This window comes from Ylistrum balloti, unplaced genomic scaffold (genome assembly GCF_031769215.1).
Source record: "Ylistrum balloti isolate Yb309-2 unplaced genomic scaffold, AGI_CSIRO_Ybal_v1 Utg370766, whole genome shotgun sequence".
Taxonomy (NCBI): domain Eukaryota; kingdom Metazoa; phylum Mollusca; class Bivalvia; order Pectinida; family Pectinidae; genus Ylistrum; species Ylistrum balloti.
The window spans coordinates 296,054-315,300 of NW_026782449.1; the positions used below are offsets into that span (position 1 = coordinate 296,054).

General features: G+C 36.1%; 1 protein-coding gene across 1 annotated transcript; it reads right to left on the reverse strand.

Moving 5' to 3' along the window:
- Positions 1-1,320: 1,320 nt before the first annotated feature.
- Positions 1,321-5,128, reverse strand: LOC132558173 (uncharacterized). The gene has a single exon (XM_060222706.1). The coding sequence runs from the start codon at positions 5,126-5,128 to the stop codon at positions 2,285-2,287; it is 2,844 nt and encodes a 947-aa protein (XP_060078689.1). The 3' UTR covers positions 1,321-2,284.
- Positions 5,129-19,247: the final 14,119 nt, after the last annotated feature.

The following is a 19,247-nucleotide window of genomic DNA, read 5'->3' on the forward strand; positions in this document are numbered from 1 at the left end:
AACATATCCCACAGCTGTTGAATGAAACATGTTCCACAGCTGTTGAATGAAACATGTCCCACGGCTGTAGTATGAAACCTGTCTCACAGCTGTTGAATGAAACATGTCCTGCAGCTATTGAACGAAACATATCCCACAGCTGTTTAATAAAACTTGTCCCCCAGCTACTGAAGGAAACATATCCCACAGCTATTGAATGAAATGTGTCCTACAGCTCTTGAATGAAACATGTCCTGCAGCTGTTGAATGAAACATGTCCCACAGTTATTGAATGAGACAATGTCCTGCAGCTATGGAATGAAACATATCCAACAGTTGTTGAATAAAACATGTCTCACAGCTATTGAATGAAACATGTCCTGCAGCTATTAAATGAAACATATCCCACAGCTATTGAATGAAACATATCCCACAGCTATTGAATGAAAGATGTCCCACAGCTGTTGAATGAAACATGTCTCACAGCTATTGAATGAAACATATCCCACAGCTATTGAATGAAACATGTCCCACAGCTATTGAATGAGACAATGTCCAGCAGCTATGGAATGAAACATATCCAACAGTTGTTGAATAAAACATGTCTCACAGCTATTGAATGAAACATGTCCCACAGCTATTGAATGAAAGATGTCCCACAGCTGTTGAATGAAACATGACCCACAGCTATTGAATATAACATATCCCACAGCTATTGAATATCCCACAGCTGTTGAATAAAACATGTCCCGCAGCTATTGAATATCCCACAGCTTTTGAATCAAACATATCCCACAGCTGTTGAATAAAACATTTCTCACAGCTGTTGAATGAAACATGTCCCACAGCTGTTGAATGAAACATGTTCCACAGCTGTTGAATGAAACATGTCCCACGGCTGTGTAATAAAACTTGTCCCCCAGCTACTGAAGGAAACATATCCCACAGCTATTGAACGAAATGTGTCCTACAGCTCTTGAATGAAACATGTCCTGCAGCTGTTGAATGAAACATGTCCCACAGCTATTGAATGAGACAATGTCCTGCAGCTATTGAATGAAACATATCCCACAGCTATTGAATGAAACATGTCTCACAGCTGTTGAATGAAACATGTCCTGCAGCTATTGAATGAAACATATCCCACAGCTGTTGAATAAAACATGTCCCACAGCTATTGAATGAAACATGTCCCACAGCTGTTGAATGAAACATGTCCCACAGCTATTGAATGAAACATGTCCCACAGCTGTTGAATGAAACATGTTCCACAGCTGTTGAATGAAACATGTCCCACAGCTATTGAACGAAACATGTCTCCATAATTTTGAGTGCAAAAGGTCTCCTAGCTGTTGAATAAAACATGTCCTACAGCTATTGAACGAAACATGTCTCCATAATTTTGAGTGCAAAAGGTCTCCTAGCTTTTGAATGAAACATGTCCCACAGCTATTGAACGAAACATGTCTCCATAATTTTGAGTGCAAAAGGTTTCCTAGCTTTTGAATGAAACATGAAAAACCACATTCTCCTACATTAATAAATAATCCCGTCGGATAACGTCATCAATATATACCGATGCTGTCTGGCGGGTCATCAGAATGTTTTAATATTGGCCAACATAATACCAACTGTTTACCAAAATGTTTCATCCATATGTTCCCAGCAAACACATTGTCAAAATATTCTCCTGTTTAGCGAGTCATCATCAAAATATTTGATGTTGACCATCACACTATCATAAAGTTTCATTGTTTGGCAGCACAACATCAAAATTCTTTCAGGCTGATGACCGTTTTCAAATCGCTTTGAAGTTGTTATTTCTTTTGTCAGTGATATTGCAATGTTTACACAAGTTTTCTAACAGATTTTCTGTGTTTGTAAAAGTGTTAATCATTATGTCTCTACATCATCTGTCACTTTGTTTCTCAGACAAAGCCACATGTCATTGAATCGTTTTCTATATAAATGAATTGTAATTATAACCTTTATACCCAGTGGGTGTTGTGATTTCATCTCTTCTCACATGACTGACGTCGTGAAAGGTCACCGAGATCGGAGAGAATTATCATTAAATGCACTATTCAATTTGACAATGGTAAAAGTCACTCTATTTTCAGACTGCATACACCAACCAACATGTGTAAAGTCTATTATCACAAAACACTTCCTCACATTCTTTCTTCCGTCATGGACAGCACCTCTAATCTTGTTTCTTGTTTTGTTAAATATGTAACCATACTTGGTCCACTATTATTACTATTTCATCGGTACTTGACAGTTGCCTTTACCTCGTTGTCAGTGACTATTTACTTTCTAGTGCCAGGACAATTCTTTCCCAGGCGTTCGACTGGACGGCATTTACACAAGCTAAAGTATTCAGCTGTCTTGGGGGAAGACAGTAGTCATCTTTCAAGACTGGGATAATATTGTGTCCACGTGCCATGTTGTGGTGCAGCGATAGTGCAAAATCTATTTCATAATTATTCTTGATTTCTTCTGTTCTGCCCACATTGCTCGAGAGAACAATCAACACTTTGAGACTTTCCTTTATACATCTCTCCATCTCCGTGAACTTGTTGTACCCAAGTTGATAGTCCCGCTCTGGTATGGCACCCTTAAACTGGTAAGATTTCTCAAGTTTTTGTAGGAGGGAGTAGTATACCCATTCTTTCTCAGATTGACAGAATATCACATAGAAATCATACTTGTAATACGTGTTACGAGGTTGTGGTACAATGTCAGGGATGAAAGAGTTTTGACGAACCAGTCTCTCAGGATCAGGGTATGGCTGACAGCAATGGCTACAATGCGATCCTCGTTCTTCTACGTTTGCTTCCTGCTCTTTCTCCATTTTAGTTGCCAACAGACTTTTTGCATACATCACTTTCTGTCTGTACAAATCCTTAATTAACGTGGTTTCTTCTGTTTCTGATTCCTCTAGGGAGTCTTGAATGATGCCCACGGCCTGAGAATTTCTGTCTACACTATCAGGGTCCTGTTCTAGATAAGCATGCATCATTGACATTTCCTGTGGAAAGTCTTGGACATATTTTTTCGTTGACTCCAGGATTTTCCTACGCTCATAGTTCCTTGCTGCATATTGATACCAATAGGTCATTTCATAAAGGAGCATGTTCTGTTTGTATGTCCATGTCTTGCATGATTTGCTTGCATCTTTGATTGGTTTTAATGAGTTATCAAAAAACTGGGACGAATCTGTGGTTGACGGAATGCCTTGATCAAGTTCAAGGTCATGTATTACTTCAACAGCTACATCTGTTTGTGTGATTTGTCTCTGGTCATGGCTATGGAATTCCTGTCCTGTTTCACAGACTTCCTGTCCTGTTTCACGAAATTCCTGTCCTGTTTCACCATCTTCATGTCCTGTTTCACGGAATTCCTGTCCCGTTTCGCGAGATTCCTGTTCTGACTCAAGAAATTCTTTTTCCTTACTATACATCTTAAGAAATGTCTCAAATAATTGTTTAAAATTTTCGATAGGCCTGTTTGGAATATCCACCTCCATACCCCGTTTGAAGCATTCAATGGCTTGTCTGTCTTCACCTATGGCCTTTAGGAATAATCCGTGTTTCTTGTGAATCTCTGGCTTTTTCTCAGTACCCAGACATTGTACAGCCTGCCAAAAATACTCAGCTGCCTGCATTGCATCATCTGATTCTGCATCCATAGTGCCATCACTTTTTAATCCTTTTAAATAGTATGCTTCTGCTATGTTTGCCAAATCCATTGCAGTTGTGTTTATGTGGAGAGCTTCCTCACCAAATTTTATGGCATCCTCAAGAAACTTTTCACAAGACTTTTCCGCACACTGCTTTGACTTTTCAGGATCTACAACTAGATCTTCATTGGGCTTTTGTATAGACCTCTCGATATTTTTAGAATCTACACAATTGTCTTCATTGTGCTTTCCCAAACACTGTTTTGTCTCTTCAGAATTTACAGTTGGACCTTCATGCAACAATCCCGCAGACTGATTTGTTTTTACAGTATCTGAGGATTGTACTTTGTTTTTAAGTAAGCGGTACATTTTCATATTTACTTGAGATAACATTGTCTTTGCAAACCAGTTGCCATCTTCTGGACAGATTTGCCAAGCTTCGCGTAGTAAGTCAATAGCCTTTTCGAGATGGTCCCGATTCCTAGAGGTACGTAGATAGGTGGCATATCGTATTCTGATTTCTGTTGAACGATGGTCCATGATCTCCATATCAAGTGCTCTTACAAAGCAAATTTCTGGATTCTGATACTCTTTTTCGATATTCAGATCTTCAATAAATTTCTGAACATGTTTTGGGGTCTGTCTTGGCTTTTTAAAGAAAAAGACTCCTAGATATGCCCATGTCCATGCTTTCAAATCCTGGGAGGCCACATCAGACATAGTTATATCCCATAAACACTGTATTCCCTCGCAGTATGAGTCTCTGTGACCTGGCTGTGTGGCAGTGTTTTCCCTGCGCCACACTCCTTGATACACTTTGTGATAACATTGACCTAGCCAATATTTAACCTCCAGCTCCAAGTTAAGTACATCATTCTTAGTCTGCTGTTCAAGTTCCTTTTCTTTTACTGATCTGATTAAATTTAAGCTATCAATAAATAATTTCAGTGAACGATTAGCTCGGACCCATTCATCTTCCTCTGTGTAACAATCCATGAAGAATGCGATTCCATGCTCCGCAAGAGCTTCAGCATCATAATACTCAAACAAGAAGTTGTCTTGTTCCATATTTCCAACACAAGTATATTCATGACCGACTGATCCGCAATTTTTTTCCCGCTGCTCCTCAAACCTCTCTTGCATATCTTTATATTGCTTGGCTTTGCTGTTCATGTGTAATCTTTGATAAACTGAGATCATGTGAGCAACAGCATTCTTATTGTAATGGTTTGTCTGCAGAACATCTTTAAAACAGTCAATAACAGCTTTAAGCTGATCCCTCCTGTAAAACTGGAAAATTCCTTTGAGGTTCTGCATTGCATTCTTTGTCATTTTTAAGGATGCAAAATCTTCCAGAAGTTTGTCGGCCACATCTATACGAAAGTTAAGATGTTTTGTCTTTGGATTCTGTGCAGTATTAAGACAAAGCGAAAAGAATCCAGCCCGAGATTTTCTATTCTCTGCCATTTTTTAATGTAAGGTGATGATTGCTTTTAACTGTGGGATATATGATGAAGCACCCGAGTCTTTTCCTAACCTTGACTCTCAGTGGCGATATCTAGTTCCTAACAATGACTCTCAGTGGTGATATCTAGTTCCTAACATTGACTCTCAGTGGTGATATCTAGTTCCTAACATTGACTCTCAGTGGTGATATCTAGTTCCTAACATTGACTCAGTGGTGATATCTTGTTCCTAACATTGACTCAGTGTTGATATCTTGTTCCCAACATTGACTCTCAGTGGTAATATCTAGCTCCTAACATTGACTCTCAGTGGTGATATCTAGTTCCTAACATTGACTCAGTGGTGATATCTAGTTCCTAACATTGACTCAGTGGTGATATCTTGTTCCCAACATTGACTCAGTGTTGATATCTTGTTCCCAACATTGACTCTCAATGGTGATATCTAGCTCCTAACATTGACTCTCAGTGGTGATATCTAGCTCCTAACATTGACTCTCAGTGGTGATATCTTGTTCCTAACATTGACTCTCAGTGGTGATATCTTGTTCCTAACATTGTCTCTCAGTGGTGATATCTTGTTCCTAACATTGACTCTCAGTGGTGATATCTTGTTCCTAACATTGACTCTCAGTGGTGATATCTTGTTCCTAACATTGTCTCTCAGTGGTGATATCTTGTTCCTAACATTGTCTCTCAGTGGTGATATCTAGTTCCTAACATTGTCTCTCAGTGGTGATATCTTGTTCCTAACATTGACTCTCAGTGGCGAAATTTTTTTGTCATTGGCTGCCAGTGATGATATATTGTTCCTGATAATTGCTGTCAATGGTGGTGTCTTATTAACAGAGGACAAGAAAATCCTAACACGGATCCCAGTAGAAGCAATAGCCTCGAAGTGTCTGTGTGATGTTCCACTTATCAATCTGAAAGGAAAGCAAAGTGAATAAGAAATAATTACCTCTGAGAAAATCAAACATCAGACATTAAAGTCTTAATCAATTCACCTTGCAACATTCAAGTGTAATCACCCTGGGACCTATAAGTGTAATCATTCTGTAACCTGTGAGTGTAATCACCCTGAGACCTGTAAGTGTAACCACCCTGTGACCTGTAATTGTAATCACTGTGAACTGTTAGAGTAACCACTCTGTGACCTGTAAGTGTAATCACCCTGAGACCTGTAAGTGTAATCACCCTGTGACCTGTAAGTGTAATCACCCTGTGACCTGTAAGTGTAATCACCCTGTGACCTGTAAGTGTAATCACCCTGTGACCTGTAAGTGTAATCACCCTGTGACCTGTAAGTGTAATCACCCTGTGACCTGTAAGTGTAATCACCCTCTGACCTGTAAGTGTAATCACCCTGTGACCTGTAAGTGTAATCACCCTGTGACCTGTAAGTGTAATCACCCTGTGACCTGTGAGTGTAATCACCCTGTGACCTGTAAGTGTAATCACCCTGTGACCTGTAAGTGTAATCACCCTGTGACCTGTAAGTGTAATCACCCTGTGACCTGTAAGTGTAATCACCCTGTGACCTGTAAGTGTAATCACCCTGTGACCTGTAAGTGTAATCACCCTGTGACCTGTAAGTGTAATCACCCTGTGACCTGTAAGTGTAATCACCCTGTGACCTGTAAGTGTAATCACCCTGTGACCTGTAAGTGTAATCACCCTGTGACCTGTTAGTGTAATCACCCTGTGACCTGTAAGTGTAATCACTCTGACCTGTGAGTATAATCACCCTGTGACCTGTAAGTGTAATCACCCTGAGACTTGTAAGTATCATCACTCTGGCCTGTAAGTGTAATCACCCTGTAACCTGTAAGTGTAATCGCCCTGTGACCTGTGAGTGTAATCACCCTGTGACCTGTAAGTGTAATCACCCTGTGACCTGTAAGTGTAATCACCCTGTGACCTGTTCGAGTAATCACCCTGTGACCTGTAAGTGTAATCACCCTGTGACCTGTAAGTGTAATCACCCTGTGACCTGTAAGTGTAATCACCCTGTGACCTGTAAGTGTAATCACCCTGTGACCTGTAAGTGTAATCACCCTGTGACCCTGTAAGTGTAATCACTGTGACCTGTGACCTGTAAGTGTAATCACCCTGTGACCTGTAAGTGTAATCACCCTGTGACCTGTAAGTGTAATCACCCTGTGACCTGTTAGTGTAATCACCCTGTGACCTGTAAGTGTAATCACCCTGAGACCTGTAAGTGTAATCACCCTGTGACCTGTAAGTGTAATCACCCTGTGACCTGTAAGTGTAATCACCCTGTGACCTGTAAGTGTAATCACCCTGTGACCTGTAAGTGTAATCACCCTGTGACCTGTAAGTGTAATCACCCTGTGACCTGTTAGTGTAATCACCCTGTGACCTGCAAGTGTAATCACTCTGACCTGTAAGTGTAATCACCCTGTGACCTGTTAGTGTAATCACCCTGTGACCTGTAAGTGTAATCACCCTGTGACCTGTAAGTGTAATCACCCTGTGACCTGTTATTTCAATCACCCTGTGACCTGTTCGAGTAATCACCCTGTGACCTGTAAGTGTAATCACCCTGTGACCTGTAAGTGTAATCACTCTGTGACCTGTGAGTGTAATCACCCTGTGACCTGCAAGTGTAATCACCCTGTGACCTGTAAGTGTAATCACCCTGTGACCTGTAAGTGTAATCACTCTCTGACCTGTAAGTGTAATCACCCTGTGACCTGTAAGTGTAATCACCCTGTGACCTGTAAGTGTAATCACCCTGTGACCTGTAAGTGTAATCACCCTGTGACCTGTTCGAGTAATCACCCTGTGACCTGTTCGAGTAATCACCCTGTGACCTGTAAGTGTAATCACCCTGTAATGACCTGTAAGTGTAATCACTCTGTAAGTGTAATCACCTCTGACCTGTAAGTGTAATCACCCTGTGACCTGTAAGTGTAATCACCCTGTGACCTGTAAGTGTAATCACCCTGTGACCTGTAAGTGTAATCACCCTGTGACCTGTAAGTGTAATCACCCTGTGACCTGTAAGTGTAATCACCCTGTGACCTGTAAGTGTAATCACTCTCTGACCTGTAAGTGTAATCACCCTGTGACCTGTAAGTGTAATCACTCTCTGACCTGTAAGTGTAATCACCCTGTGACCTGTAAGTGTAATCACCCTGTGACCTCTGGCCTGTAAGTGTAATCACTCTCTGACCTGTAAGTGTAATCACCCTGTGACCTGTAAGTGTAATCACCCTGTGACCTGTAAGTGTAATCACCCTCTGACCTGTAAGTGTAATCACCCTCTGACCTGTAAGTGTAATCACCCTGTGACCTGTAAGTGTAATCACCCTGTGACCTGTGAGTGTAATCACCCTGTGACCTGTAAGTGTAATCACCCTGTGACCTGTAAGTGTATTCACCCTGTGACCTCTGGCCTGTAAGTGTAATCACTCTCTGACCTTAAGTGTAATCACCCAGTGACCTGTAAGTGTAATCACCCTGTGACCTGTAAGTGTAATCACCCTGAGACCTGTAAGTGTAATCACCCTACGACCTATAAGAGTAACACCCTACATTCTGTGTATCACCCTGCAAAAATGCAGGTAGTCAACTGTATTCCAGTCAACATTTATTTTCATCTTTAAATCACATTCATACTAGATATCGTTTTATTTCTTAAAGTATTTATTTCTACTGTGAACGGTGTATAAGAGATATATCGAGATGTAGGATTTGGAAGAAGGAGATCTAGACACATAGACAGTTCGACCAGAGACATATATACGTCTCTGGTTAGACCAAACAGAAATATAAAATGTACATTACAAAGTTACATCAAAACAAATAACCATAAGACTGATGGATATGTAACACCATGAGAACTAATCTGTAGCTGTAAGTCTCAATCCACACTCTGCAGACCAATACATCGATGCTAAATTCCATCAATATATGAACAAACATGTACTTTTACTGGCTAAATGTGTTTTTTTTTAATGTACATGTCTAAAAGCAAAGTGAAACCTGTCATTCGTAAGCAGATGATTTACATGTTTTTTTAAATGATAATCTTATTGTAATTGACATATTTTTCGATATTCCAAACTGGATGTTGTCTTTGTAAGCACTAAAGTCACTTTGCTGTGATCTTAAACAAAATCGAATCTGACCGTTTGAATTGTAATTTATTTTCACAACCATACCGTAATTGTATAATTAAAACAGGTTCAACAATATCTTTCATATTTAGTGCATTTTGACTTAAGTTTTCAGGAAAGCTGTATAGCCATCCAACAATTTCCATACAAATAAACTAAAGGAAGTCCGAAAATCACAATGTTATATTTTATAAAAGTGATGAAGTTGTACTTTCGTTTTCCATACATTTATCATCAATAACATCGACTATCATTAATTGCCATCGAAAATATGGTATTTATCGGCACACGTTTTAAGATTTGCTAGACGTCTACTGATGTCTTGCGTGTGTTATATGACGGTATGTTGTGTACTCAAATCACTGGTTGTCTGTCTGCCAGTTCGCGATTCCACAGGCAGTCTGACAATTGATATTTAAGCTAATTACAGTTACTGTAAAATATATGTTAACAAAACTTTACGATACAGAATTTCTTTAAACTATCAGACATAACATTTAAGAATGTCACAACTTTGTATCAGAATGTTGACGTGTTTTTCTTAACGTACCTCGCATTAAAATCTAGATTGCTTGACTTATTTCCTGGTAATTTCCCGAAGGGTCATTGTAAAATAAACTGAAACGCAGCTTCCGCTGTGGCGTAAGTTCCGGAAACAATGTATAAAATGTTGACTAAAATAACAAAGATACAAAACGTATGTGTATCTGTTCTATCATTGATCCTCTGATTGTGGTTAGGACTGCAGCACAGTTTATCTGTGGCAAACAAAATGTAGGATACGGTTAAATCCGATATATAATATATTGTAACGAATTAATTTTACTTTCAAGTGTAATTTGTTATATGGATTTACTAAGTAATGCGTTTAATTTTTATTTGTTTATCACCTGATGTTACGAAACTGTCGTCTGCTACAGATATACCGGAGTTATGCTGGACTGTCTTCCCGGGGTCAAGCATGTGCTTTAGAGGTCAGCCCCAGTGTAGACAGGCAGAGTACAAATCAAAGTACTGAAAGTACTGAAAGGCTAAACGTATTGAAAAATGTTCACAAATAACCGCAAAGCTATATTACTTTCCCCATACTCCTACACTTTGGAATGCAAAAATTACTAAAATAAGAGAACCAGAGGCTATTTTTCTTAATTTTAAGCGATTTTGTATCTTCTTTAATTCTTATTTCAAATTTGACGACAATAATGTGAACAAATCAAAATAGGTAAAAAAAAATAATAAAATAACAAAATACACACAACCATATCGCCAACAAGCCAAATGATAAATAGCTCTGTGATGAAGTTGACTAAATAAAACCTTTGAAATACCCAAGATGTTGCAATTACTATCCTATCAATATGAGGATTTAGACAAATCGAAAGGACTTTATACATACTTTTTATTTTGAATGTATTGCAAAGTAATAGTCCTTACTTATTATAATTATATTTGTAGTTGAGGAAAATAGATAAGGTGTACACAGCATTTCAGATAGATTAAAGTGTAAGTAATTACATTAAATGTATTTACATGCCTATCTTCCTTGAAGTATCCTAGTTAGACTTTTCTTCCAGTAATTATGTCTATAAGGACAAAGTTCTTTGAGTTTAAACCAGACTTCCATATATATACAAAATTTACAATATTTTCACTATAGTTACTGCTATTTCTGATGTCCAGTGCATTAGATAATGTCACCATGACACGCTGAATGAATAAATGTTATGGAAATATTTCGTTCTAGTTAATTGATAATTTTCATGATAAAATTCTCTCTTTTCTTTTAATCAGTTCATTTTCTATATATAAATTAAATATTCTCAAAGTTAGATATGAAATTCATTTGGAACAAACGAATTTCTTTAAAAAGTACAATTTATTCAATACAGATTTTTTTATACACTAAATGTCCATTTTGGTTTGTCAATTAATCTTGTTACATACTTATAACATTCACAAGTCAACAAAGATATATTTAACCTTTCATGTCAGGAAGATTTAAAGCAATTAAATTGTAAAGTGTCATAGACACGGAAGGGTCAATTGTGATTGTATCGGCACTAAGGATTTACACTAGTATTTTATATTAGCCCTTGGTCAACACCCTTTGTGTGGCGAGTGGCCATTACGTAATAGGTTATGGCTAGGAGCCCACATGTCAGTGATTTAGATATTTTTGGAATTATACCGACGCTTACCATTGCGCATGCCTGTGTCCGGAGAACAGCTTGATCTTCATAAAATCTGAGTTTTCGTATCACTTTTTGACGAGACTCAATAAAGGAAAGATCAACGTTAACAGCTGTCTCCATTATATATTTTACAGGTGAGCACACTTTCTTACTTATGTACATTTAGTCTATTTCCATATTGTTAATTGACACAATTTGTATTTTATTATTATTTTTCTGTGTTCGATATTATCTTTCATACGTCTGTATTTGTATTGATTTATGTAGTTAAATATTTATGTTTTATTCTTGTCTGTGAAATGCAAAGAATAGTGTTCCCGTAATTGAAAATATTTATCTATTGTAAAGCTTTCAACCATAAGCATTTTATGCACAATTTATTAGTCTCTTGTGAAATATTGTATGTTTCAATTAGATATCATTTTATGAATTATTTATGAGTTATTGCCCCTTAATTCTGACACTTAATTATTAATAGATTTAGTTCCATTTCTTTGTATTGAATTTTTAATATTAATATATACTTTTATCTTGCAAAGTTATGAAATTATCTTAAATTGTTTTTGTCTGTCAGATCTTGTAATTTGTTATCTCAGTTTAGAATCTGATTGAAATATATGTACTTATGATGTATTATTATTACTGTTCCTTATAATGATTATTAGAACTTGAGTTCAGGTTTTAATACGCATAATTGTGAGGACTTAAATTCTATTCAGAATCATTGGAAGATATATATTGATGTTCATATAACTTAATTAATTTTAGTTTTAATTGGCTAAATACCAATTAATGATATTTATGGCCTGGCTTTCATATTGTAAAACCCTCACATAGCCAAGATTTATTTATCTCTACCTCTAATTTCCCCATATACACAGATGACTTGTCAGTTAAATTTATATTCGATAATTTCATTGTGTATCATGTACATTTACAACAAGTCTTATAATCAGACTGTGATTACTTGTATTTGATATTTGTTTGTAACTTTTGGACGAGACTCAATAAAGGAAAGATCAACGTTAACAGCTGTCTCCATTATATATTTTACAGAACACAAAAAAAAAAGCTGGATGAAAACTTGGTGGAGATATCCATGATCCCATGAATGCCCACGGCCGTCCGAGTAATTACAATTTAAGAAGTAACGACAGGCAAGCAAACATGGCGTCAACATCAACTTATGCTCAAAGTTCAACAACAACGACAACAGCCACAACATCAATACCAAATGTGATAGTCTCAACTGCATCAACTCCTTCATCTGCTGGATTACCACCACCACCACCACCACCGCCACAACAACAACAAATCATGTCCAGCCTAAATCAACCCTTGCCAGCTGCAGCATTTTTACCTGGACCCAGCCTCACCCTAATCGCTTGAAGCTATACACAAGCAATGACCAAAGGCCAAAATTTGATCAGCCCTTAGATCGGCCTGTTGGTAATTACATCGTCCCTGACCATGGGAAGATTGTTGCAAACAAAGCAGCAGTTACACCTGCAGCATCAAATGATGTGCAAAAAGAAAATACGACGCCTTCAGTGCAGGACAATGCACAAGGGTCATTATCTCAGGATTCAAATCCAGACGATGGAGTTAACAATAACTCCCAGGGTACAGAAGTTCCCCTACCAAATACAACAGATGAACAAAAGTATGATGTCGACAAATTGTTAGCTTGTAAAACACGAAATGGTGTGAAATATTACAAGGTAAAATGGACTGGATATTCAGCCAGAACTTGGGAACCAGCTGAAAACTTGCCTTCAGACTTGATACGCAAGTTTCATACCACAAAAACACAAAAGGGTAAAGCACGAAAGAAGGCCAAAAAGTCTAAATTGACTTGTTTTTCATAATAAATCTTTTCGTAAGATACTACTAGACATCTTTCTCTTTTACCGCTTCTGGTGATCTTACCTTTATCTTTATCTTGCATCTTTGTTGATATGTATGCTATGAGTTGTCATGATTTGTATTTATGCAAATCTATACTAGTGCTAAAGGCGTCTGCAGCGACCTTATACCGGCATATATGATACCAATCTAACAGTTTCCCCTTTTCTTTCTGTCTTCCATAGGTGTCTTTGGTATTCCTAAGATCTGGATTATATTTATGATGGCCCTTCTATGCTGCCCAGTTGTTTCTGAACAAAACTACCTCAAACATTGTGGTATTTAAAATGTACATGTACAAATTCACAAATGAGCTCAATTGTATATATTTGTTATTTTGTGCATACTGATATATGTTTTTCCTTATGTTGTATAGAAAAATACAAATGGATTGCTTGAGTCATAAGCACAATGATTTTATTCATTGTCTTATCAAAGGTTCACATGGTTTTGTACCTGAATGTGTATTTGTCAAATATCATGGTTATGCACCTATATTTTCATGTCGTACTTCCAGTACTTTGATATTTTATTTTTGAGAACTGATTCCTGTATGAACATTGTGAAGATACTGATATTTTTCTTTTTTTTTTTCTCAAATAATCATTTATTACTTTTTATTGTTAATCTTCGGGACGAAGATTTTTCTGTGTAAGAGGGATATTTCATGATAAAATTCTCTCTTTTCTTTTAATCAGTTCATTTTCTATATATAAATTAAATATTCTCAAAGTTAAATATGAAATTCATTTGGAACAAACGAATTTCTTTAAAAAGTACAATTTATTCAATACAGATTTTTTTATACACTAAATGTCCATTTTGGTTTGTCAATTAATCTTGTTACATAATTATAACATTCACAAGTCAACAAAGATATATTTAACCTTTCATGTCAGGAAGATTTAAAGCAATTAAATTGTAAAGTGTCATAGACACGGAAGGGTCAATTGTGATTGTATCGGCACTAAGGATTTACACTAGTATTTTATATTAGCCCTTGGTCAACACCCTTTGTGTGGCGAGTGGCCATTACGTAATAGGTTATGGCTAGGAGCCCACATGTCAGTGATTTAGATATTTTTGGAATTATACCGACGCTTACCATTGCGCATGCCTGTGTCCGGAGAACAGCTTGATCTTCATAAAATCTGAGTTTTCGTATCACTTTTTGACGAGACTCAATAAAGGAAAGATCAACGTTAACAGCTGTCTCCATTATATATTTTACAGGTGAGCACACTTTCTTACTTATGTACATTTAGTCTATTTCCATATTGTTAATTGACACAATTTGTATTTTATTATTATTTTTCTGTGTTCGATATTATCTTTCATACGTCTGTATTTGTATTGATTTATGTAGTTAAATATTTATGTTTTATTCTTGTCTGTGAAATGCAAAGAATAGTGTTCCCGTAATTGAAAATATTTATCTATTGTAAAGCTTTCAACCATAAGCATTTTATGCACAATTTATTAGTCTCTTGTGAAATATTGTATGTTTCAATTAGATATCATTTTATGAATTATTTATGAGTTATTGCCCCTTAATTCTGACACTTAATTATTAATAGATTTAGTTCCATTTCTTTGTATTGAATTTTTAATATTAATATATACTTTTATCTTGCAAAGTTATGAAATTATCTTAAATTGTTTTTGTCTGTCAGATCTTGTAATTTGTTATCTCAGTTTAGAATCTGATTGAAATATATGTACTTATGATGTATTATTATTACTGTTCCTTATAATGATTATTAGAACTTGAGTTCAGGTTTTAATACGCATAATTGTGAGGACTTAAATTCTATTCAGAATCATTGGAAGATATATATTGATGTTCATATAACTTAATTAATTTTAGTTTTAATTGGCTAAATACCAATTAATGATATTTATGGCCTGGCTTTCATATTGTAAAACCCTCACATAGCCAAGATTTATTTATCTCTACCTCTAATTTCCCCATATACACAGATGACTTGTCAGTTAAATTTATATTCGATAATTTCATTGTGTATCATGTACATTTACAACAAGTCTTATAATCAGACTGTGATTACTTGTATTTGATATTTGTTTGTAACTTTTGGACGAGACTCAATAAAGGAAAGATCAACGTTAACAGCTGTCTCCATTATATATTTTACAGAACACAAAAAAAAAAAGCTGGATGAAATAATCATAAACATGAATATTTTGTGTTTTTTATACGCGTTTTGTTTGAAGGAATATTTTCATTTCAAAGAACTTTGATACACATTAACAAACCTTGCGAAATCAGCACAATCAACCTTCATCAAATAAAACTAAAAGACAAAAAATATAAGTTATAACAGAGTCAACATCATGATCAATACAGTATTAAAATATATCATTCATAAATCATGAGCACCAAACGTATCTTGCCTACGAAGCACAAACTTTTCATCTTCAAAAACTTGAAAAAGTGTCATGGCGGTGGGTGTGAAAAACCTGAAAAAGTGTCATATCGGCGGGTGTGCGCGTGGGACAAAACAGTCCAATTCGGTGACGTCTAATGAGGTAAGGTGATGTTATATATTAAGACGATCTTGCCACAACGACAAGGATTAAAACAAAATTGATGTTCTGTTTGTAAGTTTTGTTTGTTTGTAATTGCTGTTAGTTGATAATTCAAACCAAGCCCCCAGACTAGCTTCTTATCAACTCGCATGTCGAGAATTCCGTAAAATATATTGTTAAAAATTTATCAATAGTTTAACCACACTGCGCTTCTTTTTTTAAATATATAGTAATCGTATTGTTATTTAAAAAATAAACTAATTTTGGATGCTTTTAAAATAGCGATTTGAAAGATCGCGGCATTATTTACGCAGATAATTGCCGCTAGAGGGCTCTAACTCTTCTCGATATTTCAGCCAATGAGAAGGCTAGGATCGGTAAATTTTGTCTGGAAGGCCGTCGCATTAGTCTATGCGTACTGAGTACGTTTGATTTAAACATATTTTATTTGTACAAAGTATACAAGCAGGATTGGGCACAAGTTTTCTAACTTATATAAAGCCCTTTCCTATAAAATTTTACAAAATACATATTAACTAGACAAGACGACATGTTTAAATACAATTATAATATACAAAAAAAAAAAAAAGAGAGAGAGAGAGAGAGAGAGAGAGAGAGAGAGAGAGAGAGAGAGAGAGAGAGAGAGAGAGAGAGAGAGAGTTTAAATTAAATAACTTCATGTAGAGCGGTCTCTCCTGATACAAACAACAAGTAAAAATACAAAACGCTTTTCATAACTTTCAAACTTTTCTACAGTTCATCACATCCCGTGCGAATATCGCTTTCTCCTGGCATCCGGGTCCTTCAGATAAAAACGTCACTACTTGTGTCGGAGCAAGGAGAGACCAAATATTTTTACATTTATCACGGAAGGAGATAGAGGGAGGTAGATAGAGAGATAAAGATCAAAATCTGTTGGAATTAAGTATATATTGCTGAGTGATTTGACATATTTTTACATTATCTTCATATGAGTAGATAATACTACCATGTAGGATTAACTGCAGGTCTAGAGAGATAAAATTATTAAGTTCTCGGTACAGAATGGCTCTCTGGTACACAAAAAATTACACAATTACACAAAAAATTACATGTATACACAAAAATTTACATGTATACACAAAAAATTACATGTATACACAAAAAAATGCATGAGTACACAAAAAATTACACGAGTACACAAAAAATTACACGAGTACACAAAAAATTACATGTATACACAAAAATTACATTTGATTTAAACATATTTTATTGCATAAATTGTATATACAAATGGATTGGGCACAAGTTTACAAACTTATATAAAGCCCGTTCCAAGATAAATAACAGACACATATAAATGCAAAAGATGACCTATTCGAAATTTACAAGATACAATTATATATACAGAGAGAGAGAGAGAGACAGAGAGAGAGAGAGGGGGGGGGGAGAAAGAGAGAGAGGGGGGAGAAAGAGAGAGAGAGAGAGAGAGTACATCTACAAATGTAGTGAAAAAGGAACAATAGCGATATGGTCTAACCCAACCCAGGTGACAATCACCTTCTTTATACTATTCCACTCTTCCTAGCGTTCAACTTGTCAATGTCTATCAAAAACCGTGCCACCGATGTCCTTCTCCTTGGTCCATGCTGATCCTTCTGGAAATAACATATCTCAACCAATTGTCACCCGAGTTGGGAAGGAACGATTATAATTTACTATAGAGTATAATTTAAAACCGGTTTGTATTTATAATAAATCTTTGGGTGGATTGGCATATAGTTTCGTTTTCCTGGTTAGTCAGCTCGGAGTTTCCAAATAATAGAAGGTGGAGGTCCAGTGGAATGAAATCATTAAGCTCACGATAAAGTTGTAGGCGTTGGTAGGCATAATTATTACATACAAAAAAGAAGTGATGAGCATCTTCGATATAGTGTCCACATTGACAGTGTTTATAATTAATTAAGTTAGCATGAAACAAGTCATTATTTAAAGTACTGGATCTGTTACGTAATCTGGCATGCAGGATGTTAGTTTTTCTATCACCAATAAGAAAATAGGGCGGAATTCGAATGTCTGTGTTTTTACGGAGAGAGTGTTTAAAGACCGAATATGTTTCACTTTGTCGGATATCGTGGTCTAACTGATTCCAAAGATGAATAGTAGAGGGAAAGAAAGAAGATTTTGTGAGTTGTAGACGGTAGTTTGGTATGGAGTAATTATTGGCATTTCGAAGGTTATAGGGTGAATTTTCTGAGACTAAGGGGGGAAGAAGAGTGGATAAATAATCAGGTGTTAAGTTATTTTTGATTTTATAAAAAAGCTGCAATTTCCTTCTAGAGCGTCTAAAGCAAAGTGGTTCTAACCCACATTCAGAATATAAGGAATCTCTGCTCGTATAAGATGGTAACCCCGTAATCACACGAGCAGCCTCTAATTGAAGTTTTTCTAATTTGTCTGCGTCACCGAGAGTACATCCATCCCATACCTCACAGCAATATTCTAATAGTGGAATAATATAAGAATTATATATTCTATACAATGTTTGTCTACCTAGAATAAATTTAAGTTTTCGCAAGATACTAATCTGCTTAGATACTTTTTTACAAATGTCCTCAATATGACTTGTCCATTTACAATTCTGGTCAAATGTTACCCCCAAATGCTTATGATTATCTACAAAATTCACACTAACATTATCAAATTTTATATCTATCGCGTAGTCTAATTCGGAATTATGGATAAGTAATGCTTCTGTTTTAGTTGGATTAAACTTTACTAGCCACTTTCTCGCCCAATTTTGAATTTGTTCTAAATCATCATTTATTACAGTTTCAACGTTGTAAGGGGATGGGTTCGAGTATAATAAAGAAGTGTCATCGGCAAATAATTTTGAGAAACTCTGAAGATTATCGGTTAAATCATTAATATATAAAATAAATAATAGGGGACCAAGTACTGAGCCTTGTGGAACACCCGCATTAGAAGATTTAATAGAGGATTTAGAGTTACCCACGCAAACTTGCTGTTTTCTTTCACTTATATAATTAACAAGCCAATTTAAAAGTTTACCCCGAATACCATAATTTGCTAGTTTCACTTCCAGACCCCTGTGCCACACACGATCAAACGCTTTCGATATATCGCAAAAAACTAAACATGTAGGTTGCATTTTTTCTAGATTTTCGCATAAAGTATGATAAATTTCGATAAGTTGATGTACTGTCGAGTGACCAGGTTGAAAACCAGATTGGAACTTGTATATCAGTGAATTTTCTAGTAAATAGTTATTAAGGTATTTTACAACTAATCTTTCAAAAACTTTACCAACAGTGCTTAATAATGAAATTGG